General features: G+C 45.1%; 1 protein-coding gene across 1 annotated transcript in view; it reads right to left on the reverse strand.

Moving 5' to 3' along the window:
- Positions 1 to 608: 608 nt before the first annotated feature.
- The window catches only part of SCML4 (Scm polycomb group protein like 4), a 105366-nt gene continuing 79094 nt past the window's right edge, over positions 609 to 26880 (reverse strand). Inside the window, exons 6-8 of the mRNA XM_081251124.1 lie at positions 12715 to 13005; positions 3811 to 3956; positions 609 to 1228 (exon numbers count right to left, since the gene is read on the reverse strand). Coding sequence (XP_081107250.1) covers positions 1103 to 1228; positions 3811 to 3956; positions 12715 to 13005 — 563 coding nt within the window. The 3' untranslated portion in view covers positions 609 to 1102. The remainder of the gene's footprint in view (positions 1229 to 3810; positions 3957 to 12714; positions 13006 to 26880) is intronic.

Below are 26880 nucleotides of genomic sequence, written 5' to 3' on the forward strand. Positions count from 1 at the left end.
CTATTTGTAAATTCAATTAAACCCAATAATAGCATGTCTGTGTACATGCTATTATTATTAAAATTAGCCACACACACAACTATATAATCCCACGATGTAACTAGAAATCAACACTCTCCCATTTCAAAGCTTAGTAGAGACATCTTTCTTCTTTTTTAAAGAAGCACCATGGCTAAATGTCACTAAGCTCTTCGGCATGCCAGTACATCGACACCTCAGTAATGACTCTGGAAGGGAAGGAACTCCAAAGCCCCATCTGGGAAGAACGTGCTTCCAAATTCTTGACTTTGGTGCTGGTGCACCTCAGTCAGTCAGTAATGAGTGGATATGAACTAGAACCTTCTAGAAGACGGTTTCTTCCCAAGTTGCAATCTGTGGTGCTGATTGTGGAATAAATTCCTTGTGTCTGTGTAGGCTAGGTCTTGTTCACAGAAACCCTAATCCATCCACTGGGTATTGAATATCAGGCTGCTGAAGTGAGGGTCTGGAAACTACATTAGCAGTCTGCCCTCTAGTGGGGCAACACAGTACTTCAGATAACTAGGAATAGAGAAGATTTTTTTTCCCTTCTCTTTCAGAGAGCAAAAGAATTCAAGTTTTCCAGATAGTGCAAGGTGAGGCATTTATCCTCAGAAGACAGCTTCCAGAGCTGAATTAAGCAAGGCTCACAATGATAGGGTCCCCAAGTCAGAGCTAAAGACAGGTAGTGCTGCGGTGGGCGTCCCCGCAGAGCCTGTAGGGACAAAGGTTCTTCTCACATCCTTGGACGTCTCCAGGGTCCTCCTTGGGTGATAGCATTCAGTTCCCCACACTCTCATTATAAAAACAGTACCCACCCTAAGAGCAACCAACCTACCAGAAATGTTAAAAATAACAGGCTTCTTCGTAATTTTTTTGGCAAATCATTAACACAGAAGAACCTTTCAAAAGGGCCATGTTGAATTTTTTAAAAGGTCAAGATGCACGAGTTTTATAAAAAGACCAAGTCTTTGTGGCTGTTCTTTTTCAGGAGAGAATCTTTGTGATGGTGGCAAATGTTGGTAAGGCAGAAGATGATCTGGAGATCTGTTGTCTGGATTTTGCTTCTATCTTTTAAACACCTTCAGAACTTGGCTTGCTTCAGTTTATCAATATGGTAGCAGAGTTTCAGTGCAGGTCCCAGCTTTAGGCCCAAGTATTTCATGATCATGTCACTCTTCAGCAACAGGAGGGCATTGCCATCAATCTCCTGGTGGAACAGAATCAGAAAAAAGAAAACCCAGAAAGTGGTCAAAGTAATCAAATAGTGACCACAGTTAGAGTATGGTCAGGGAATAAAGTAAGGGAATATGGACTTACTTAGATGCATATGCTCTTAGTCCCAAGGCAAGACCTTAAGAAAATAAACGAAAGCCTACAAATACTATGTGCTCCTCTTCCCATATTCTCCCTGGGGTCATTTGATACACTGGATCTTTCATATTCCTGCTCTCTCCTGATTGAAGGAATCTAACATAATCCCAGCCATATTCCCAATATCTCACATATGTTTATCTCTTCATCCAATCTAGGGCTAAACAAGCAAGAAGTGCTTGTTTAGAAGGTCTTGTTCACAGAAACCCTAATCCATCCACTGGGTATTGAATATCAGGCTGCTGAAGTGAGGGTACCGAAAATACATTAGTAGTCTGCCCTCTAGTGAGGCAGAACAAGACCCCTACCCCCTCCCCAAATTCATATGCTGAAATCCTAACCTCCAAGTGGTGGTATTTGGAGGTGAGACTTTGGGAAGTAATTAGGTAATGAGGGTACAGCCCTTGTGAATGGGATTAGTGTCCTCATGCAATGGGAAGATGGCAGTCCGAAACCTGGAAGAAGAGTCTCACCAAAAGCAGACCTTGATGGCAACCTGATCTTGGACTTCCAGCATCCAGAACCGAGAAATAAATCGCTGTTGTTCATAAGCCAGCCAGTCCGTGGTACTTTGTTACAGCAGCCTGGACTGACTAAGGCAAAGTATCATTCCATTAGACCCTGAAACTAGTAGTTACCTTTCCATTCCAGGTGCTGGTATAAGACCCTGACTTCCATCCATCATCCTAATCTCTGGTTTCTTTTTGTGGGACACTCACTTGCCTTTCGCTGCTTACCAAATTGCTAATAACACTCTATAAGGTATTTCAGGTGTTTTTTGGCCGTCAATAATACTAGGTGGCATACAACTAAATAATGCACCCGCTTCATCTAAAGTTTAGCACAAATAATTACTAAGGGAATGCCAATCCTCTGAGTTCCCAATATTGCTCCCATTTGTCTCTGAAAATGGTAACCCTCCAGACTGCATGTTGAATTCATGAACTTAGTAAGGTTGGGTTTCCTCCTTCACCTATAGTGCTATTTTCAGATTACTAGAGACAAAGGGTAGAGATTTTGGGTGCTCAGGTGGGGAGAAGAGGCACAGTACAGGACTGATATAGCAGCCCCTCTCATTCCTCTATCCAGCCAGCCACTCAGCCAGCACTGATGAAGCACCTACCCTGCGTCACTCAGAGCTCATCTGTGGGCCCTCCCAGGGGCCTCATTGCTGAATGTTCTCTCTTTCCCCCACCTCCTAGACTTCCACTGCCTCCTGTCATGCTGGAAGGAAGCCAGAGTCCTCCCACCCAGATCTGTCTAAACATAACCCCACTGCAGTCCTTGCTCTCAAGGCCCCACTGTTAGCTGAGGTCAAATATATCCCTAATAAAATATGAGTGTTGGATTAGATGATGATTCTCCTCAGGTCTGAGTGTATGATTTCTATGATCTTCAGTTCAAATAAAATGAAAGACAGGGAAGAAAAAAATAATGGTTAACTCTGGTAGACAGAAGAATGCTCCCTCTCCTCCCCACAAGATGTCTACGGCCTAATCCCTGAAACCTGTGAATATGTTAGGTTACCTGGCAAAGGGGAATTAAGGCTGCAGATGGAATTAAGGCTCCTAATCAGCTGCCTTTAAAATAGGAAGCGTATCCTGGATTACTGGGGAGGGAGGAGACAGTGCAATCACAGGTCCCTTCGAAGTGGAAGAAGAAATCAGAAGAAAAAAACCAAAGAGTTGGCAGCCTGGGAAGGACTCAGCTTGATGTTGTTGGCTCTGAGGATGAGAATAGCGAGGCAGGAGCCAAGAATGAGGGTGGATCTCAATGCTGAAAAGGCAAAAGGAAATGAATTCTCCCCAGAGCGTCCAGAGAGAACGTCAGCCCCACCGACACCTTGGTCTTAGCCCGGTGAGACCCCTGTCAGATTCCTGACCCACTGAACTGTAAGATAATAAACTTGTGTGGTTTTAAGCTACTACGTTTGTGGTAACGGGTTATAGCAACAATCGATAACTGACATAGTAAGCTTGGCAGGTAAAGTACTAATTCTTACCTTTTAAAAAAAATTACCATCTTTATATACTTTAGAATCTCCTGACTAATTATGCAAATATGTAGATGGCCTGCTAACCAAAGGCCATCTACGAGCCAGGCGCTGTGCGGAACACTTTATGTGCATTTTCTCATTTAATCCTCAAAGCAGCTTAGGAATAGGCACTGTCTGTTGGCATATTGTAGGTGTGCTATAAATGTTTGTTTATGCACAGACAGACGGATGGATGGGCAGGAAAACAGGCACTCCTGATAAAGGCCAAAGTGAGGGAACCGATGGGACAAACAAAACTAGGTGGTTGTTCCGCTCTGAGAACCCTGTGGTTCCATCCGGCCTCCCTTGAGTGGTGCCCCCGGGCATAGTGCAGAGGCCCCCCGCAGCCCCCTGACCGCCCCCAGGCCCACCACTGCGCGTACATGCTTCCGGAAGAGCTCCACGTGGGGCCCCAGAGCCTGCGGGTCTGCGTCTTTCACGAACCAGACCACATCCTCCACGGACCAGGTAGAGGGGTTCCTGCTCCTTGGCCGCCGGGTGTCCTGCCTGTCCGGAGAAGGGCTTGAGGCTGGAAGGTAGAGCACAGAAAGGGAGGCCATGAGACAGCGGGCCTCGGGCCTTGGCACCTACCTGGTGCCTCCTGTCCCCACCTGGCCCTCGAGTCCAAGGCAGCGGCCTGAGTGACCTCCTGCGACAGAGAAAGGCCAGGAGTGCCTACTCTTGGCAGGACCCTGGAGCACCGGAGGCCAATCCTAAGGGCAGCAGCCTCCCCCCTCAATACAGAGGTTCTCTGCTCTCCCAGGGAATAGAGCATTGGAAAACGGATCTCCTCCAGCAGGTTGAAATGCTGACCCATGTTAGAGTTTTAAAGACCCCCCCTGATCAGGCCGGTCTCAGTGGGCCCCGGGCCTGCTGTAACCAGGTTCCATGAAGCTCCAAATAGACCTCTGTAGTGCTGTGATGCCAAAACGACTTCAGGTCCTCTCTGCCTCCACTGGTGTCACCCTGAGACAAGAAGGACGTGGCAGAATGGAGGGGCATTTGGTGCTTGTCCTGGGTCTCTGGTGCCACAATCTCAGAAGCCCTGTCTGTGAGAGGTCCGTGCCCTGCTCCGCACGTCCAGAAAGGAGACTCACCGCCTACACCGAGCACCTCGCCAGCCCTCGGGTCTGTCAGAGCACGCGCTCCAACCTCCCACTAGACGAGGGATCCCTCGACAACAGGAACCTAATCCTGTGCCCGGTCCACAGCTGGCCCCTGGTCAGTGATTGTGGCATGAGTTGCGTTGCTGCATAAATGCTTTTCCCACATGGCAGATTAAAAGGTGCAGGACATATGAAGGAGGAGAGAGTAGTGAATTAATATTTAAGCAATATTTAGGGGGTGACTTGTTTTGTATGTCCCAAAGGAATTCATCCTCCTTCCCTAGAACCAGCATCCCCTCCTATCTCTCATGTTTCTGAAACCTCAGTGATATCTCTACCTCCTGTCCCTTATTTGCTCCCCGCATTTAATTATTCTGAAGCTATCAGAAGGATGCCTCTCACACTGGTCTCCTCTCTTCCATCCCTGCTACCCCAATCCGGGAACTTCTTACCTGACCCTCTACAAAGGTTTTCTAGCAGATGTCCTCACCTCACGCTTTATTCCTAGAGCAAAAACTGTCCCGGCTTCACACTCTCCCTAGTGCCCCCTTGTGGATGGCCCTCGCCGTGCACCAAGTCCGTACTCTACCACAAGATCAAGGGCTCTCTTTGGTCTCAATAACATCCTTCCTGCCTGGATAGAGAGGAAGAGCTTTGGTGCCAGAGAAACCTAGGGACAAATCCTGGAGCTGCCCGTCGCTAGCTGTAAAATGGCAATGCTCTCCACCTGGAAGGGCAGGTGTGAGGATGGAAATGGGATTGGGGCTGGCCTTATGGCTGACCTGCATCAGGTGGTCCACAGAGGGAAGGAGGCACCCTGCCTGCCTCCCTGCCCGCCTCCCTGCCCTTCTGCGCACCCCCATCTGGGCATACTGGTTCTGACCGAATGTTCCTCCAGCTTCCAGTCTCCACCTTAGCTAGTGCTTTTGCTTCTCTCTAGAAGGTGTTTACCTGCCCTCCTTTCCAAAGAAGCTCTACCAGCCGTCAAAGCCCAGGTAGACCCCTTCACAGACAGCATTTCCATGTCCTGCCATCTGGATGTCATCTTCCTCTACCTGTAACTCCCAAATCTTTGTTTGTTCTTTTCTTAAAGATGCTTTCCACATCTGCCTTGTATTACCATTATGCCTGTGCTTGACTGTAACCTCCAGTTAGTTTTAATTTCTTGAGGATGATCTTTTTCATCTTCCCCCTGTTCATCCACGGACATCTACTGAGTGTCTCTTGTGTACCAGGTCCTGGGCAAAGTGTTTGGTGAAAAATGGGATCCTCTCGTTACAGAGTTTATAATCATTGACTCTCCACAGCTCCATGCAAATATATTTGTAATATGGGTTCAATGAATGTAAAATGAATCAATACACTTCGCAGAAACAGTATAAGTAACTTACACAAAAGCTTTGTGCGAGTAATCCTTAATCCTATTTTCAGGCCTGAACAATGAAGCAGCTTCCCTACAGAATACTCCTGAATTAGACGTTGAGAAGCCTTCACTTCCTTTCCCTTCTTTAATCTCAGGGTGCAGTGGTTTTCTGCTGTCCCCTTTTTTCCTCCTCTTTTCAATGTACTTGAGAAGTGCACAGTTCTCCAGTAGTGCTGAGAAAAGTACAGCATCACATTTGAAGTCTGTCCTAAATACATATTAGTTTGGTTGAGAATTGGATTTACTCTGAGATTTTCCCTGCCTTTTCCTTGTTGGACCTGGAAGGGTCCCCTAAGGTGATTTGGCACGGGCTGGGGCGGTGCATTTTGGCGGGAAACTGTTAATACACCCTAGGGCCATCTGAATGCCAACGCATGCTTATTAGAGATGATTTCACTGCATTTAAAGACATCTGCACTCAACATGGGGAAGAGGAACCACGGAAATCGCATTTGCCTTTGGAGCCTGCCCCATCGGAGCGTCAGCGACAATCAGGGTGATAATAGATGCTCTGATTACAAAGGCGGGAAGTCTTCAGTGCCAAGAATGATTTTAGAGTGATCAGAGCGGAGGTCAAATCTAATTTCCTGTGTCTGACAGGAAGGAAAACCACCAGACCGACTCACAGCATCATCCATGGGAGCCTAAGGTCCTTTGAGCAAGGCCAGGGAAATACTTTCCCCATGAGCCACAGCCATGGAGTTGAGCAAGGTGGTCTGGCTTGTCTTTATGGGGAGGCTCTCCAGGTGATGAATGTGGAGGGGAAGTGGCTTCGCTCCTGGCACCTGGTACTAGCTGTGGGTATTTTCATTTGGCTCTCTGAGGTGCCTCACAGTCATACAAGACAGCAGCGGGAAGCTGGCACACCTCGGGACCTGCTCAGGATCCAAAGCACCTGAACTAGCTCTAGGAGGAAGAGAGGGAACTTTCTAGCAGGTCTGAAGAGGCTTTGCAATGGCCTGTGCTCACACAAAGATAATAAGCACACTAGCCCCTCCAGCTGCTGCGGAGATCTCAGGAAGACAGATGGGTCCAGGCCAGGCAGATGTGACTGGACAGCAGTGAGACTTGGTGAAAATCTCTTTTGCTCCTAAAGGAACAGAGCACGCAAAGCACTTGCCAACCGCCCTTACGGGAGGTGGCATTCTCCAGCGCCGAGAACTTCATACGTGGCCAGGTCTGTTCCCTGGGCAATGCGGGAGACGTGTGTATAGTAAAACCCAGCTGTGAATGGATGTAGAATGAAGGATGGTGGTGGCTGTTTCTAGCGCTGAACTCACATCCACCAGGAACAGACTGACTGTGAATCTGCCTAAAGCAACCCTGGATATCTTCACAGCCCCGGTACTCGTGCTGCTGCCTGTGAGTCGCTCTCTGTCTCACACAGACCCACAAGCACATGCATAATTTCCTTTTGTTCATTCATAATTCAGAGGAAACTTTTTAGCTAACAATAGAGTCATGTGGAAGAATGAAAGGAACAGTGAGCTGGGAGTCAGAAGCCCCTACCACCCGCCCTCTGTGCAAGCGTCTCTGTGCTTCTTTGGTGTGAAATAAGGAGTTGGGAAGGATCTCCAAGGTCCCTTCACACCACAGGCTGTCCCGGGCAACACGAGGGAGCTACTTTCTCACACATCTGAAGCCTCATCAGTGTGTCTGTGTGCAAAGCACAGTGAATGCAGAGCCAATGGCCAGGTTTTGAGCCCCTTCCTGGACCTGATCATTCTATTCTCTATGAGCCTCCGTTTCTTCATCTTGTTTCTCAAAAGTATTGTAGGAGTCAAGTGACTATATGGCTTTGGGCTGGAGCCTGACAAGAAGCATCTTGGAAGGAAGCCCATCAGTCTCCAAAAGGGGCCCCTCAGAATCATCTGTTAACTTTTTTCTCTCTGGAATTGGACGCTGTCAGTGAGCAGGGCCCACGTCTGTCTTGCTCACAGCTCCATCCTTGGACCTCAGAAGAGGCCCTGGCACACTGTGCTCCATAAGTATCTGCTGGCCAGGACTGACCAGCATCTCTTTGAGTCTTAGTTGCCTCACCTGTCAAACGCCTACCATGTTGTGAGGATTAAATAGGATAATGTGAAGCATTAAACAGTAAGAATTAATCAAAAGCTAGTTGCTATTCTTCTTATTATGTATCATTCCATAATGGCCAATAGATTTGTCTTCCTAAGTTCTGTGGTTGTCAGCTCACTTCCCTGTTCAGCCATGTCTGGTGTCCACAGAGTAAAGAAAGCCCAGTCTGCTTGACTTGAACCCCAAATTTCCCACATGATTTCCCTTGGCGTCCCTGCACAAACTCTTCTCTTTCCTTGGAATGAATAAGCCGTGCCGCACCTTCACTCATTCCCCGCCCCCCACATCGAGCACTGTCCCCATTCTTCTTTCTCTTGCTGAATTGTTCTCTATCCGTCACCCAAGACCATACCCTATGGAATCAAACTCCAACCCATGGAAAGCATATGAGTGCTAATAACAATGTCAGAGTCACTTCAATTCTGAAGCTTGGACATACTTGTGGTTGGGAATTCTATAGCATCTCCTGTTAATGTAAATATCAGGAAGCTTTTGTTATCTAAAACCTCTTTATAGTTCTCAGTGATTATATCTTGGATGAGAGACAGAGGAGAGCTCTCAGATTTTCACCTGAGTATCAGCGAAAAACAGGGAAACGTGTCCTTTGAATACATCCCTTCAGAGTCCACTGACAGAGGCGATGGGCATGATATATCAAGACAGCAGGAGGAATTACAAACAGTGCTGCAAAAAATTTCCTTGCACATGTCTCTGAGGAAGTTTCTATAGGTTATGTTCCTAGAAGTATTATTGGGTCATAGGACATGAACATATTTAATGGAATATATACAATAATTTGGGGAGCATTAGCACCATCATGATACTGGGTCAATTGATGGGTATAATTTAACTATTGATTTATTCATTTTTATGTCCTTTAATAATATTTTATAATTTTTTAAATAAAAGAGTTGCACATTTCCAAAAAAAAAAAAAAAAAAAAAAAGACAACAGGAGGCCAGGGTAGGTATTCACATGAGAGAGGACTAAGAAGTTTGTCATGTCGTCGATACCTACTGTCCTGTGCAACCTCATGCCATTTTCTGGCTTCTGCGGTTTTAAACCATTTTGATTAGCACCATGGGGGAGAATCCATTTCTAGGTCCCTTCCAGGTTTATGACTTAGGTCGAACCCCCTTAAAGAGATATGGTTTCTTAATACCAACTGCTTTCACTTGGGATGCAATTTCAGAGCAATACTGAGCACTTCTTTGGGTGGAGGGAAAACTTAACAGCCCTCCAGAGGGCCTGCAGCTGGCACCTGGACTGGCAGCTAGGTGACAAATGGGTAAGGAAGCCAGGGGTTTTCTCTCCTACTTTAATATACTGCCACTCAGTTCAGCATGGTTTATCTCCATGGTTTCCAAATGCATTTAGCTGTGCAAACTTTGTTCAAACTACACAAATGTAGAACCCCACTCTTCAAATGTGAAGAGGCCCTGGTTAAAGAGGGCAGTGTTGAGGTACTATCTGCTCCCATCCCCTCTCTCCTATGCCCTAGAACCTCTGAGGGACCCCTTGAAGCCCATTTTGCATGGTTTGAAAATCCCTGGGATAATCTTGAAAGCCACCTTTGGAGTCAGTTGAAGTCAAATCCTGACTCAACACTTGACTGACCTTCTCTTGATCTTCAATTGCTTTATATGTAAATTGAATATAATAATACCTACAATAATAATATATACTTGCTATAATAATAAATTATAAGATATAACTTATAATAAGTCATAAATATTGTGTGGAAAGTGTCTGGCCCACAGTAGGTGCTCAATAAATAGCTATTTAGGATATGCCTCAAACAGGCCCCTTTCCTGGGGCTGCGGAGGACTCAAATATGAGTGAGAGACCTCATGAAGCTGAGAGTCTGGCTCCTACTATGGGACAAGAGAGAGGAAGTACTAGAGATGAGGAGACAAAGTGCCACAGGAGGAAACAGGATGGAAGGGACATTTCTAATCAGCAGGGCATGAAACTGCCAGTTGCTGACCCAATCTTTTTTCCACTTCTGCTTACATCTTCCTGGCCACAGTCAGTGGCTTGCTTGGAGTGGAAGGCAGCAGGCACTGGTGGGTTCCATTTCTCTGGTCTCACCCAAGATCCTGAGAGGCAGAAGTCCTGAGCTAGTGGGGCTCTCCTGGGGTGCATCTAGGGCTCTGACAGAGAGGGCTCTCTCAGAGCTTGTTCTGAGCAAGGGTCTGGGCTTCCCTTTGGCTAGATTACTCAGACAGTAGATGAGGACCTAATTCCAGGAGAACAAAGGGCTGAAGCAGAGATGAAAAGGAAGGACGGGGGGCTGTTGGAGTTGGGATGGGAGTTCGTCCCAGGACTCTGTTGGGAGGAGGCAGAAAGAGAAAGGGGGAGGGAGCTAAATACCTGAGACCCCTTTGAAGGGTCCTGGATTCCCCTCATCTGGGCCACCAGATGGGCTGGGGTGGGGCAGACAACTCTTCAGTGATGGAGTGGTAGAAGTTCTCTCCATTCAAATCGTGCCTTCCCCTTACTGCTCGAAATCCTACGCTTGAGACATAGGGTCTAAGATTTCACCAACTTAAATGGGAGAGTGAATATCTCCTTTTTAAAGAATGGCAATACTCTTAGGTTTATGAGTCCATTCAATCAGCCTGGTGTCCTGTGATCACCACCTCGAGCAGCTGGGAATTGCATTGAGGAGAAGAGGTTGAGAGAAGGAGACGTGTGACGGGCAAAGGGACCGCAGGATGAGGGCTTTGACAAGCAGGGGCAATGTGAGGGCACTGGGCTCCGTGGGGGGAGTGGAGTGGGGTAGAGAGAATGAATGTTGACTGAACGCCTACTATAGGTCTGATATTACACTAACTCTGGGGATACACCTAGGAGATAACTGCTGCCCCTCATTTACTTTATGAGGCGGGTTTGTGCCAGATTTTGTTCCCTTCTCTTGTTCTTAGAAATCAGATGCAACAACGTCTCTCCCCTTTGGAAAATGGGCTCTGCCCACTCAAACCTGCCTGGCCGACGGCCCTGCGTGACAATGTTGGGGAGCAGGGCCATCCACGTTTGGCAAGAGCCCCCATGGCTGAGGGAACAGTGCCTTGCCCCTCAAAACTGCCTCCCCTCCTCGGCCCACAGAGGCTCACCTGTGATGGTGAGGCTCTTTGAGGGGAGTGTGTGGAGGATCTGAGATCATACGCAATAGCTCACCACTGTGGCTGTCAGGGCTACCAGTGGACGAGCCAAGGCTCAGAACAGAAATGCCAGAGAAGACAGCCAGCCCGCAGGAGGCACCAGAGGGGCAAGATGAAGACTCCCTGACTCCTGGGCCTCTGGCCTCCTTTCTTTAGCAGTTCTCAGGTGTAGAGTTGATGGGTTGTGATCTGTTGAGGGGTGTGTTCACGTGATCTGTGATTGCTGATATTTATTGAGCTCTTACTAACTCTTAGGCCTTGTACTAAATAAATACACATATGAATTTATGTAATCCTCCCAACAAACCTATGAAGTAGGTGCTATTATTATTATTCCAATTTCACAGGTGAGGAAACTGAGGCACAAAGAAGTTCAGACTTGCAAAAGGTCACACAGTCAGAAAATGGCAGATCCAGGATTCCAGCCCAGGCCATCGGGCTCCATAGTCCATGTGATTATCCACTATGCCCTATTCATACTCAAATACTGAACTGAAAATGATTTTATTTAATAACATAAATCAAAATGGACATCAAGCTACCCCTAGAATGACAGTACCTTCCTACACTGCATTCCAATAAGCTAACTTTAATGGGTGAGACAGAAGTAGCATCATAACCAGTATTGTGGGGGGCCTTCCCTAGTGGTCCAGTGGGTAAGACTCCGGGCTCCCAACACAGGGGGCCCGGGTTCGATCCCTGGTTGGGGAACTAGATCCCACATGCATGCCACAACTAAGAGTTCATTCACATGCCACAACTAAGACCCGGCGCAGCCTAAATAAATAAATAAATGGAAAACCAAAACAAAACAAAAAAACTTACGGGACAAAAAAGAAATAACCAGCATTGTGGGAATTTTACTTAACTCTGGTCTGCCCATGTATTTGTACCCTGCAAGAGTCACCCACTGTGCAAGAGAAAAGTCTTTAGCAACTTCTGGTTCTTCTTTTTCCGGGCACAGAGCTAGTCTACACCTCTCAGATTCCCCCAGAGTGAAGTGTGGTAAAATGGCCAGCTCTTGCCAATGAAACGTGAGTAGAAGCAACGGTCATCACTTCCAGGCTCTAGGGATACATGTTCATCTTCCTCGTTTGTTCCTTCCCTTTCTACCACTAGATGCATGGGGCATGGAGGCCATAGGGGACAGGAGAGCCATGAAATGGACAGATCCTGGGTCCCTGAGTTGGGTGCACACACCAACTAGGAACACCCACTTTGGACTCCTGGATAAAAAACTTCTATTGTACTTGAACCACTGTACATTTTGGATTCTACTTATTCCTACAGCCTAACTTACTCTAATACACTATTTTCTTTGCTTATGGTCAAAGGTTGAAGTCAGCTGCCCTCAAGAACAACAAAAATCCATGAAGGGATTTGTGGAAACTTCTAATTTCCCAGTGTTGCTGTGTTCAAACAGCCACAGTCCCCCGGTCTCCCTACATTTGGTGGTCCCAGGGCAAGGGCAGAGGAGGTTAGGTCATGGGGAAGCCAGTGCACGCATTACATTACCACATCTGTTTCCTTCAAGAGAGGTCCCGTTTCTCTTGGGGCTGGAGCCAGGGGGCCTCAGCCCAGGTGCTGAGGGGCCTCCAGAGGACATGGGGCTGGTATGGGGACCGCCGACTGTGGTGGCTGAGCCTCCCCCAAGGTGGCCGTCTCCAGAGTTCTGCCTCTTGCAGTACAACGAAGAGGAGATGGGCAGGGAGCCCCTGTGGCTAAAGGCGGCGGAGGAGGAGTCCACGCTGTAGCGGTTCATGCTCGCAGGGCTCACCAGGCACTCCTCAGTGGTGACCGTTTTTGCTAAGCAAGAAGGCAGGGCAGAGAAGCAGAGATCAGAGAGCAGTTCAAGAAGACACCTGGTGCTGAGTCTTGGAAAACCTTTCCCCAGCAGCACAGGTGCCACTATCTGTGGGGATGGCAGATGAGAAGGAATGGATACCGCGGCATAACCCCAAATAGCTCACCTCTCAGCAGATTGACACCTCACCAACGAAGCATATTTTAGTAGGGATTGGGACATGTGACCCTCCATGCTCTGAGAAAAATGTGATTATCTTGGTTATTGATGACGTGTAAATAAAATTCAAACGAAGGTCTTTCTCCCTCCATGGCTCTGTTCCTCCAGAAGTTTCCGCCAGCTTGTCAGAATCTCCCTGCTCCCTCTTTTCTTGCCCATCACCACTGCCTCCCACACCTGGCCCATGATTCCTGGGAGAGATCAAGCCAGAGTCACAGTGTCCCAGGGTTAGGAGTAACAACTTTGGCCTGGGTTCTTTTTTTTTTAACATCTTTATTGGAGTATAATTGCTTTACAATATTGTGTTACTTTCTGCTTTATAACAAAGTGAATCAGCTATATGTACACATATATCCCCATATCCCCTCCCTCTTGCATCTCCCTCCCACCCTCCCTATCCCACCCCTCTAGGTGGTCACAAAGCACTGAGCTGATGTCCCTGTGTGATGCAGCTGCTTCCCACTAGCTATCTATTTTACATTTGGTGTGTGTGTACATGTCAATGCTACTCTCTCACTTTGTCCCAGCTTACCCTTCCCCCTCCCCTTGTCCTCATGTCCATTGTCTATGTCTGCGTCTTTATTCCTGTCCTGCCCCTAGGTTCTTCAGAACTTTTTTTTTTTTAGATTCCATATATATGTGTTAGCATATGGAATTTGTTTTTCTCTTTCTGACTTACTTCACTCTGTATGACAGACTCTAGGTCTGTCCACCTCACTACAAATAACTCAATTTCATTTCTTTTTATGGCTGAGTAATATTCCATTGTATATATGTATATATATACCCAATATATATATTTACCCATTCATCTGTTGATGGACACTTAGTTTGCTTCAATGTCCTGGCTATTGTAAATAGTGCTGCAATGAACATTTTGGTACCTGACTCTTTTTGAATTATGGTTTTCTCAGGGTATATGCCCAGTAGTGGGACTGCTGGGTCATATGGGAGTTCTATTTTTAGTTTTTTAAGGAACCTCCATACTGTTCTCCATAGTGGCTCTATCAATTTACATTCGCACCAACAGTGTAGGAGGGTTCCCTTTTCTCCACACCCTCGCCAGCATTTATTGTTTGTAGATTTTTTGATGATTGGCCTGGGTTCTGACACAGGTGTGATGGTGCTTCCTCCCCACACTTTTAGTTCCAGTACACACAAGGGCACTAACCTTCCACCAAAGATAACAAACTAGGGACACAAATCCTGATCTGGATGGCCCCATGGTTTTCCCCAAACCCTGCAGATGAGAGAGAAAGAACCAATCTAAAGTGCAGGGGGAGGAGAGGACCTGGAGACTCTACCAACCTCATCATCAGCTCCCCCACCCAAGTAGATCAGGCCTTTCTACACTTTTAAAGCTCATTCTTGCAGCCTGTTGAACTCTGCAAGCTATACCTGTGGCCAAATGGTGTGGGGTGTTTTACTTTGTTTTGTTTTGAAGAACAAAGTCCAGAGGAATTATAGGGATAGAAAGAGGAAGAAAAATATTCTAGTAATTCCTTTTCTTCAGTCCCTCCCACCCCAGACAAGATCATATCTGTCTGGCCCCATCAACAATCATCTATATACTACACATGATCAAAACAGATATAGACATTCCCCAAAGGCATTAGAATAACAAAAACCAAGGGATCCTCCAATGTTGGCAATGAGTAAACACATTTGGGCCACAAGATCCAGATGTCTTCTTCATGTATGGATTCCTTGCACAACATAGGTATTGAAAGATTAAGAATTGATTTTATTACGGGAACTAGCAGGTCTTCTCACAGATGGGGATGCATATGGAGCTTGCCTGGAAATAAAAACCATTGCATATGGAATGCAGCTAAAGCAGTGCCTAGAGAAAATTTGTAACTGTAAATACTTATATTTAAAAAGAAGAACATTCTCGGGCTTCCCTGGTGGCGCAGTGGTTGAGAGTCCGCCTGCCGATGCAGGGGACACGGGTTCGTGCCCTGGTCCAGGGGGATCCCACATGCCGCAGAGCAGCTGGGCCCCTGGGCCATGGCCGCTGAGCCTGCGCGTCCGGAGCCCGTGCTCCGCAACGGGAGAGACCACAACAGTGAGAGGCCTGCGTACCGTGAAAAAACAACAAAAAAAGAAGAACATTCTCAAATTAATAACCTAATCTTCCTCATTAAGATACTGGGGGGAAAAGGGCAAACTAAACTTAAAGCAAGCAGAAGGAAGAAAATAATAAAGATTAGAGTGAAAATTAATTAAATAGAGAATAGTAAAATAGAGAAAATCAAAGAAACCAAAAACTGGCTCTTTGAAAAGATCGACAAAATTGGCGAACTTTTAGCTAGATTGGCTGAGAAAAAAAGAGAGAAGACTCAAATTGCTAGAATCAGAAATGAAAGAGATGACATTATCACCAATCTCACAGAAATAAAATGGATTATTAAGAAATATTACAAATATTACAAACAATTCTATGACAATTAGGTAACTTAGAAGAAATGGTCAAACTACCAAAACTGACAAAAAGAAATAGACAATCTAAATAGACCTATAACAATTAAAGAGATTAAATTAGTCATCAAAAAACAAAGAAATTCCAGGCTCGGATGGCTTCATAGGTGAATTCTAACAAGTATTTAAAGAAAAATTAAAACAAATTCTTCACAAATTCTTCCAAAAAGTAAAAAAAGAGTGCTATGGACTGAACTGTGTCCCCTTCAAATGTTCATATGTTGAAGCCCTAGCCCCCATTGCAACTATATTTGGAGAGAGGGTCCATAAGGAGGAAATAGAGGTTAAGTAAGGTCTTAAGGGTAAGACCTCAACCTGATAGGACTGGTTAAAAAGAAAGTACTGACAAGAAGAGGAAGAGACATGAGAGAGCTCTCTCCCTCTTCACACACATGCACAGAGATGAGGCAACGTGAAGACACAGAAAGTGGCTGTCCACTAGCCAGGAAGAGAAGTATCACCAGAAACTAACCCTGATGACACCTTGATCTCCGACTTTTAGCCTCTAGAATTGTGAGAAAATAAATTCTGTTGTTAAAGCTACCTAGTATGTGGTATTCTGTTATGGCAGCCAGGCAGACTAATATAAGGAGGGAATACTTCCCAACTCATTCTATGAGAACACTAATACCCTGATACCAAAACTAGACAAACTCATCACAAGAAAACTACAGATTAATGTCTCATTAATATGGATGCAAAAATTCTCCACAATATACTATACTTAACATACAAAATGACTTATACATCATGATCAAGTAGGATTTGTTTCAAGAATGCAGGGTTGGTTTAACATCTGAAAATCAATTAATGTAATATGTGATATCGATAGAATAAAAAACAAAGGTCATGTGATTATCTCAATAGATGCAGAAAAAGCATTTGAAAAAAATCCAACATTGTTTCATGAGAAAAACACTCAACACACTCGGAATAGAAGGGAACTTCCTCAAGCTGAAAAAGGGCATCCATAGGGCTTCCCTGGTGGCGCAGTGGTTGAGAGTCCGCCTGCCGATGCAGGGGACACGGGTTCGTGCCCCGGTTTGGGAAGATCCCACATGCCGCGGAGCGGCTGGGTCCGTGCGCCATGGCCGCTGAGCCTGCGCATCCGGAGCCTGTGCTCCGCAACGGGAGAGGCCACAGCAGTGAGAAGCCCGCGTACCACACAAAAAAAAAAGGGCATCCATAAAAAAACCTACACTTAACATACTTAATGGCGAAAGACTGGATGCTTTTCTTCCTAAAATCAGGAACAACACAAAGATGTCTCTATTCTTGCTACTTCTATTCAACATTGTATTGGAGGTTCCAGCCAGGGCAAGTAGGTAAGAAAAAGAAAAGGCATTTAATTTGGGAAGGAAGAAGTAAAACTATCTCTTGTATGTAAAAAATTCTAAGGAATCCAATAAAATACTTTTATTAATTGAAATTAATAAATGAATTCAGTAAAGTTACAGGATACAAAATTAATATGCAAATATCAGTTGTACTTTTATACATTTGCATTGAACAATATGAAAATGAAATTGGGGAAAGAATTCAATTTATAATAGTATTAAAAAGAATAAAATACTGAGGAATAAATTTTACAAAAGAAGTATAAAACTTATGCTCTAAAAACTACAAAACATTATTGAAAGAAATTAAAGAAGATCTAGATACTTAATTGGAAAAAATTCCATGTTTATGAATCAGAGGACTTAATATTATTAAGATTATTACCATCTTACACCCTAAATTCATCTATGGATGGAATGCAATTCTTGTCAGAATCTCAGCTGACTTTGTAGAAATTGACAAGCTGATTCTAAAACTCATATGGATTTTCAAGGAACCATAAATAGCCAAAACAACCATGGAAGAAGAAGAACAAAGTAGAGTAGTCACACTTCCCAATTTCAAAATTTACTACAAAGCAATGGTAACAAAGACAGTGTGGTATTGACTTAAGGAGAGACATATAGAACAATGGAATAGAGTTGAGAGTCCAGAAATAAACCTATGTGTCATGTTCAACTGATTTTCAGTGAAGGTGCCAAGATCATTCAATAGGAAAAGAATAGTCTTTTCAACAACTGATGCTTGGACAACTGGATATCCGCATGCAAAACAATGAAGTTGGACCCTTACTTCATACCATACACAAAAATTAACTTGAAGTGGATCAAAGACCTAAATGTAAGAGCAAAAACTTATAAAACTCTTAGAAGGAAATATAGGGGTAAATCTTTATGACCTTGGGTTTGACAAGGTATTATTAGATTTGACACCAAAGGCATCAGCAACAGAAGAAAAAATAGACATATTGAATTTATCAAAATTTAAAACTTTTGCATTTTGAAAGACACTATCAAGAAAGTGAAAAAATAACCCACAGAATGGGAGAAATTACTTGCAAATCATACCTCTGATAAAGAATTCATATCCAGAGTATATTAAAAAAAACTCTTACAACTCAACAATCAAAAGACAACCCAATTTTAAAATGGGCTTGAATGGACATTTTCCCAAAGAAGATAGACAGATGGCCAATAAGCACATGAAAACTTGTTCTAAATCATTAGTTATTGGGGAATGCAAATCAAAACCACAATGAGGTACCACTTCACACTCACTAGGATGGTTATAATCAAAAAGTCAGATGATAGCAAGCGTTGGTGATACTGTAGAGAAATTGGAACCCTCACACACTGCTGGTGGGAATGTAAAATGATGCAGCCTCTTTGGAAAACAGTCTGGCTCTTCTTCAAATGGTTAAAAATAAATTCACCACACAACCCAGCAATTCTACTCCTAGGTGTGTGTGTATGCATGTGTATATATATATATGTGTATATATATATGTGTGTGTATATATATATGTATATATACGTGTGTATATATATATATATATATATATAATATATTCCCAAGAGGAATGAAATTTCCACATAAAAATTTATATATAAATGTTTACAGAAACACTATTCACAATAGCCAGGATGTGGAAATAACTCAAAAAGCTATCAACTGATGAATATATAAACAAAACATGGCATATGCATACAATGGAATAATTTCAGGCATAAAAAGGAATGAAGTACTGATCCGTGCTACAGTGTGAATGAGCCTTGAAATGTTATGCTAAGTAAAGAAACTGAGCCACAAAAGACCACATTTTAAATGATTCCATTTGTATGAAATGTCCAGGATAGGCAAATCTATAGAGACAAAAGTAAATTAGTGGTTGCTTAGGATTTGGAGGTTGGGGGAATAGGGGTTGACCATTGAATAATACACTTTATTTTTATTTATTTATTTTTTTTGCGGTACGCGGGCCTCTCACTGTTGTGGCCTCTCCCGTTGCAGAGCACAGGCTCCGGACGCGCAGGCTCAGCGGCCATGGCTCACGGGCCCAGCCGCTCCGCGGCATGTGGGATCCTCACGGACCGGGGCACGAACCCATGTCCCCTGCATCGGCAGGCAGACTCCCAACCATTGCGCCACCAGGGAAGCCCGAATAATACACTTTAAATGGGTGAATTGTATGATGTATGAATTATATCTCCATAAAGCTGCTTTTAAAAACTCATTGCAGAGGCCCAGTGTTTGGCTGTGAACACATTTCTGCGAGTGTTGTACAGTCAAGTCCAACAGTGCTTTGGCCGCTTGGACACAGGGAAGCTGAGCAGCAAAGGGTAGGCATGCATGCTCTGTGCCTCGTGCTGTGTGGCTAATGCAGTGCTGAACGATGTCTTCAGGAACCTGGAACCCTGCACCTTCCCCTAGATGGCCTCTATGGCATCTTCCCTCCTGGTCAGAAGACATCAGCAGGAAGGACCTGGCTATGGAGCCAGATACTAGGCTGCTTCTTGAATGGAGCGAGGAAGAGAAAGACTAACATTTTTTGAGCACCTACTATGGGCCAGCACATTCCAAGCCAGTGAGCAGGAAGCCTGCCATTATATTCCCTTCATTGAAAAGTTTTCATAGTCTGGGATACTGATCCTTTTAGTGTCCCCAGTGTCTGGCATGGTGCTTGGCATTCAGAAGGCACTCAATAAATATTAAGTAGACATTTGGGCAGTAAGGCTGCTGTTACACAGAAGACGTGTTAAAATTCAGATTATAAAGAACTAAATATAAATTCTTCATGTAGATGCACGGTTAACAATGAAAAAAATCTAAAACATTTATTCTGTTTATTACATATTTTAAATCCAAATTAAATATGCCTATGGAAGTCTGATAGTCTAAGGTAGAGAATGCAGATAGTTCACCAATCTGCACTACAGCTGGAAAATAGAGACGCAGATGGAATATTGTTCTCCTATGACAACATGTGGAAACGGGGAACAAGGGGATATGGACCTTATTGGTTTAGAAACTGCTGACAACCATGGGTGAGATCAAAGGTAATCAAAGCCAGCTTCTGGGCTATGATCCAAATGAGTTCATCAGAAAGTAAAACCTACTTGAGAGAGCGTCAAGCAATAGCCCTCTACCCAGCAAAGAATGTGACAGTGATTCCAAAGGCGGCCAGGTGGATGGCCATGGAAACAGGTCACTAGGACCCAGCCAAGGTCCTACACAGCCTGTAGCTCCCAGGAAGCCTGGGAGTGATTAGCACGTTCAGGTGCACACATCAGGGCGCCATTCAGAGTTGACCAGATGGATCTGCTCAAACCCGATTAACACAGCCTTTTCCTCACCTTTATAAATAGGGGTGCTGACACTTAACATCATACCTGAGTGTAAAAATGACTGATACAATGAAGGCCATCATCATTCAACCACAGGACTGAAAAGGACCTTCATAGAGCACCCGGCTCAGCATTTCCCCGAGTGTTAAAATGTGTCCCACTGGCCCACCAGGGGATGATTCTTGGCGGTACTTAGGTGTATTAGTTTCCTAAGGCTGCAGAAATTACCACAGATTTGGTGACTTAAAACAACAGAAATATATTCTCTCCCACTTCTGGAGGCTACAAGTCTGAAATCAAGGTGTCGTCAGGGCCATGCTCTCTGCAGGCTCTAGAAGATCCTTTTTTGCCTCTACCTGCTTCTGGAAATAGTCAATGATCCGTGGTGTTCCTTGGCTGCAGACACACCACTCCAATCTCTGCCTCTGTGGTCACATGGCATTCTCCCTTTTTGTCTGTGTCTGGGTCCAAATTTCCCTCTTATAAGGACATCAGTCGCTGGATTAGCGCCTGTAATCCAGTGTGACCTCAACTTGATTACCTCTGCATAGATCCTATTTCCAAAGAAGGTCCCTTTCACAGGTACCTGCAGTTAGGACTTGAACATGTATCTTTTTGGAGGACACAAAAACAGGTGAACGTTATTTTATTACAGTCATATATTTTAGTGCACAGCAATAAAATATAGTTAGCTCATCAAACTATGATTTCACTGATAAGGTATCACTGCTTAAGATGACTAAAGGCTATGGTTAAAAGAAATGAATCCATTTCAAGGAATATCTTGAGTAAACATTTCTATAGGTTTTAGTCAGACATAGCAAAAATTGTGAAGGTGGTAAATTAACGGTGGAATGCCTTGAGCTTGCCCCAAATTCTCTTTTCAGGCAGGGTGGTATTTGGAGCGGAAAATAAAGTAAATAACTGAGCCTCTTATTTAAAAGCTTCCCCAAAAGAGATCTTACAATCTCCTCACAGTTAGGTCACAAACCTCGTTGCCTGAAACGTCTTCCTTACACCTAACCCCAATTCCTCTTGCTTCAGTTAAAACGATGACTTCCGGGTACCTACCCTTTATACTATTAAAACCATTAAGTCATCCAACATACAGGTAAGTTGAATTTAATAAAGTGTGGCTCGTGAATTGTTTGTTACACAAAACCACTATTTAAAGTTGGTAAAAAAAAAAAAAAAAAAAAGGACCAAATCTCCTTGGAGAGAGAACTACACTTTTCAAGCAGTTTTGTGGCTGACTGGTGAGTGAACACCAGATGGGGCCAGCAGACCTGGGATCATCTGCGGAGAGTGCCCTGCGTGGATCCGATTCCCGCACACGGACTTGTGGTAAACCACAGGGCTGACAGATTAAGACGTTCCCAGTCTTTTTTCCTGGATTCTTAGAAAATCCCTTCTCATCTGCAATGAGGTACCTTGTCACCCTGGCACCTCTCATTAAACAAGAGGATCCAGCCCAGCCTCTATTTAAGGCCGTTTCATCGCTGTGCACACCAGCTCAGCAAAGCAGGGTAAACAAGAGGCATTTTATGTGCTTCTCTGCTATAACCCCCTGCCTCTATCCAAGACACTAAGGATGCCACTTATAAATCATTAAATCTTTCCTCCAGAAAAAGGATTAATCTGCTTTCATACGATCACAAGAGCATGCTTAAATAGAAAGGCACAGGCACAAATGGCACATTCAAAGAAGGCTGCCACGTTTTCAAGGTTTGGTGTCTTAGGAACATTCAAAAGAGGCTAACGTGCCTTTTTCATCATAGCTAATCTGCTTGTGGACTATGGTTTCCCCAGCTGCTACGTATAAAGCCTATTAGGCTAAAAAATACTCTAGAAGACTTCAAACCCACTCAAGCCTCAAAGGATACCCCTTTGCTCCTGAACCTGAACCAGGTCTAAGCCTCCTTGTTTGGAGAACAAAGCTCTAGGGTCTGAGTCAGGAGTGTGTGGACTCCTCCCTCCACCCACAGCCCTGCAGAGGCCTGGGGGACGCCCAGCACAGCCCTTCCTGCTGCAGTTCTGGAGGGTCAGCTGAGCACCTGGAAAGTGCAGAAACTCCAGAGAGAAGCAGGAAGAGGCAGAGGGACAGGAAGGAGAAAGCCAAGAGCCAGAGAGAGAAAGAGAAAGTCCCAAAGCGGCGACAGCCGTCCAGGGAGGGAAGAGGCGCCCACGTGGATGAGACTCCAGACTCTGCTGCCGGAGGTTTAGCTCAGGGGGTGCTAGCCCCTCTTCAGGTAGGACACAAGAGCCAACTGCTCACAGTTAAGTGAGCTTGGACTATTTAATTTATTTAAAGAATTTTAAATGGCACTTTACTTGGATTCTCTGACCAAATGAAGCCCTGAACGGCGACAACACCACCGTCTGCAAAATTATTCTCAAGTCATCTCTCTGCGTGCAATAATAACCCTACATCCCAGAGTCTCAGACACTGTTCTTCCCAGCACTAAACAGTTCTCTCTCTCTCATACACACACACACACACACACACACACACACACACACACTCACCCTCCACTCCCCTTTCCTCACATCAGTCACAACTTCCCAGCTGAAGGAGCAACTGCAGAGTGAACCCCTTCTGCAATCAGCTCTGCTACCTTCCCCCAGGCTGAAAGCCATTGCCTCTCTTGGGATTGATTGCCAGCGGGTCTGCCCGGCCCAGCAGGCCACGTGACCCTGCTCAGGCTGACAAGAAGGTCAGACCCCTGGACCAGTGTCCAGAGGGCTCCGTGTGTGAGCGCCTTGGCTCTGCTGTTTAAAGAGATAGCGGCACCACGGATCCCTAGCCCTGAACCCCAGACGAGAAAAGGAAGTAACAGAGTCGGCCTGATAACACCGCCACGTGAATACCCGTGGAATAACTATTCCCCTCTGCTTAACCAGGTGCCACCACCTAAGGAGCACAGCCAGTGAGTTCAGGAATGCAGGGAAAGAGACCTGCAAGGAGAGAAGCAGAAAGAGGAAGCGGGGCAGGAGGGAGAAGGGCCAGGAGACACCAGCAGGTCCCGGTAGAGCTGCCCCTCCCCTGCTCAGAGCCGGACCTGGGCTTCACTTCCTACCTTGAGTGGCTGGGTCTCCGCCACCAGGCAGCCGCATGCACGCTTCTCGCCAGCACCGCCGCCAGCGCCCAGCGCGTGCTCAGCTGTGGGCGGCAGGGAGGCCCTCGGCGGGACTCCTCGGTGTCCGAAACCAGCAGATTTCCTCTCTGCCCTCCTGCCGCCTTTCACTGCGGTTCTTGTGGAGGTCTGCAGGTTTCCTTTACTCCGGCTCGGTCCCGCCCCTTGTTCTGGCTCAGATAAGCTCATCACGTTTTCCCTTAGGGCCCCCTGTGGCCTCTTGTCCCAGCCTTCCTGGTTCAAAGGGCACCAGGCCACACCACCTATGAGGCTTAGCCTTTCGTTCGCTTCAATTAAATTTTCCATTAACTTGGCCTCTGGCCAGTATAGATTTTCTCTTCAAGCTCGTCTCTAAGTACAGATCGCTCAGCCCTCAGAATCTACCTTATAACTCCCCTTGGGTCCATTTAAGTACATTTATACTTTCCCCCTGACACCTGAACTTCTTTAGTCCTTTCCAATGTTGCTGGTTTGCCTGAGACTTTGTCTTTAAGAGTTAAGATTTCCTCTTGTGGAAATTTTGCCCAAAGGCAATTTTGCCCAGCCTCAGCCGTTTGAGAATAGTGAATGCCCTTTCAGTCTCCAGAGGAGAGCAGGTTCCCTAACCACCATCCCTGTGGTTTTTTCTTTGCAGCTTTGCCAAGCCTCTACCCCAAGGCTTAAGGGAATGAATTCCCAGAAGGCGGGGGAGGGTGAGAGTGTGGGACCTCCCACAGTCAAGTTCTGTTTCCTCAATAGCACCCCCCCCATCTTTTTGGTCTTTCATAGAACTCTGGGGAAATTTAAAGTGACCCTTAATCAGGAAAATGTTGGAGTCCCTGGAATAGAGAACACCATATAACTTTTGGTTCTAAATGGACATCCTAATTTTTAGGAAGCCTTTCCCGTATTTCTCAAGTGGGTGACGCAGGCTGCCATGGTGTGAGAAGCTCTGTGGAGAGGCCTATATGGCAAGGAACCAATGGCTTGTGGGAAATGGAATCCTGCCAACAACCATACGAATGAGCTAGGAAGTAGATCCTGCCCTAGTTGAACTCTGGGATGCTTGCAGCCTCGTGAAAGACCCAGAACCAGGGGACCAAGTTAAGCTGCACCTGAATTCCTGAGCCACAGAAACTGTGAGATAATAAATGTTATTTTAAGCCACTAAGTTTTGGGGTAATTTGTCACACAGCCATAGATAAATAATACAGGTGGGAAAGGGGAATTTGTTTCATTCCTCTTGACTCTGCATATCTAGGTTGGAAGTTGTAACTATTAATTCGGTAGCAGCTAGCATGTATCTGCTATAGAATACCTAATTCTCTGTGAGGAAGTTTATGGGATTTTTTTTCCCCCAAAATCAAAGGGTTTGCTACTTATGTCTGAGACCCAGAAACTACCAACTAATAGGAGAAAGCTCATGGAGTTTATCTTAGAAGGCTACTGGTTTCCAAAGCTCCTTCAATTCCTCTTGGCATGGTTTGCCAATTTAACCCTAGTTCTGAGGCACGGTCAGTAGACACTGGTGTGGATAACTTGCAGATATTACCTTAGGACCCACCACAGGGGCTCAGGGTATTAGTCCAGAGGAGCAGCCCAAAGAATAGAGTCTCCAATTACAGCTCCTCTGGGCCCTGGAGATTTGGGGACGGCCAAACCTCATATACTTGATCCTTTGTTTCCATCAGTTCTTGTGCTTTCTGTGTTCTGATGTATAAACCAGAGACCTTGGTCACCATCTCCTTGGATCTCCTTAGAGACCTTGCCCATTCCCTAACATCTACTCTTCCATCAAGGCAGGAGCCTCTTTGGACAGGCCTGCCAGAAACACAGAGGGCCTTCCGCACCTGACTCAGCTGTCCCCAGCATCGTCCCCAGTTCAAGAGTGTCTCATGGAGTAGGGGTAGGGATGTCACATGAAGGATAGTTTCATGGAACAAAGGGGAAGATTTCCAGTAGATTTCTTCATTTGAAGAGAGGCATGGGGCAGGGGTAGGGGTGTCTTTCAGAGGATTCCTGAGACCAGCCTTGTAGGAAGAAAGAGTTCATACCGCCTATTTCTTGGCAGCCTCTTTTTCTCCTCCACACTCCCTCCTAGAAGGAGCTCTCCCAAGCAGTAGAAAGCCTACTGGGGATTTACCACCATCATCATTCTGCTCCTCAAGTCTTTGGTGTGGGCATCTTTAATCCACAAAATGACTTTATTTGTGATCTTGGACAAGAGGAGTGTTATCTTCATTTCTTTTTGTTTCATTTTAATGTATATACTTTCTATTAAAATAGTACCAAATTGGTCACCATGATTCAATAGTAGCCTATTTATCCCATATTTAAAGTACCTTGGGAGGTTCCAACAACTTAATTGGAACATTCATTCATTCATTCATTTAATCAATAATTATTGAATCCTTGTGCTTCCTCAACATCTACAGGATTCAAAAGAGAAGCAAATCATTACAGTGCAAAGGGATCTAATAAATTACTGAGCATTGTGAAAATCTATTTCAAATTCTACAAAACCCAGTGTTTTCCTTAGTGGTTACATTTTTCCCTTTTAGCTCAATGTTTTCAAATAGGTACAGATATTATACTTCAATGAATGATATCACTGAAAATATGATAAATAGTTTTTCCTAAATGAATTCATATTGGCACACAGGAAGAGCTAAGATCAGGAATTCTACAATGGCAAACACTCCCTATTCCATGCTGTAAGAGCTCTGGCTGGGCTTCTCCTGGACCTATCTGTCCGAAAATAGAGGAAGCCCTTTTATATTTGCTGCCGAACTTGCGGACATTCTTCTTTTCATCTTTCCATCAAAACTTTCTGCAAAGATTCTTAAGAACTGAGCTTGACACTGATACTTTGTTCTCCTTCCAAATGACCCCCTTTCCAATGCATGGCTTGAGAACCAGATGGCTCATTTTGTTCACATGGCCCGTGGCTATGACAGGGTGAACATAGCTCTGCAATATTCTAATCATTGGCCTGCACATGCCTTCCTTCATTTCCTTTTTCCCCCCATCATTTCATATATTATTTAAAATACCAGGTCAAACCACACCTACTGTCGGTGGAGTAGGCCACTTTGTGTGGGTTTTGTAGGGATGAGAAAGTTCTCCTGGTGTCCAGGATGATAGGCTCTGACTGTCCTGTGGATGTCATCTAGCAACGATGTAGCTAGGGCACAAGGATAAGGATGAGACACTCCTTGGGGCCAAGATATTAACCCAGAAGGAGAAAAGATAATTGATGTCCCTGGAGTGCAGTTTCTGCCTAGATTTTGCTAAGTGGGCATTTGTGTTTGTTTTGTTCTTTTACATCTGTGCTAGAAGAGGTGACACAGGGGTACCACAAGCCACTTGTGAACATCCATTT

This window comes from Mesoplodon bidens (assembly GCF_964165515.1).
Source record: "Mesoplodon bidens genome assembly, chromosome: 12".
Lineage (NCBI taxonomy): Eukaryota > Metazoa > Chordata > Mammalia > Artiodactyla > Ziphiidae > Mesoplodon > Mesoplodon bidens.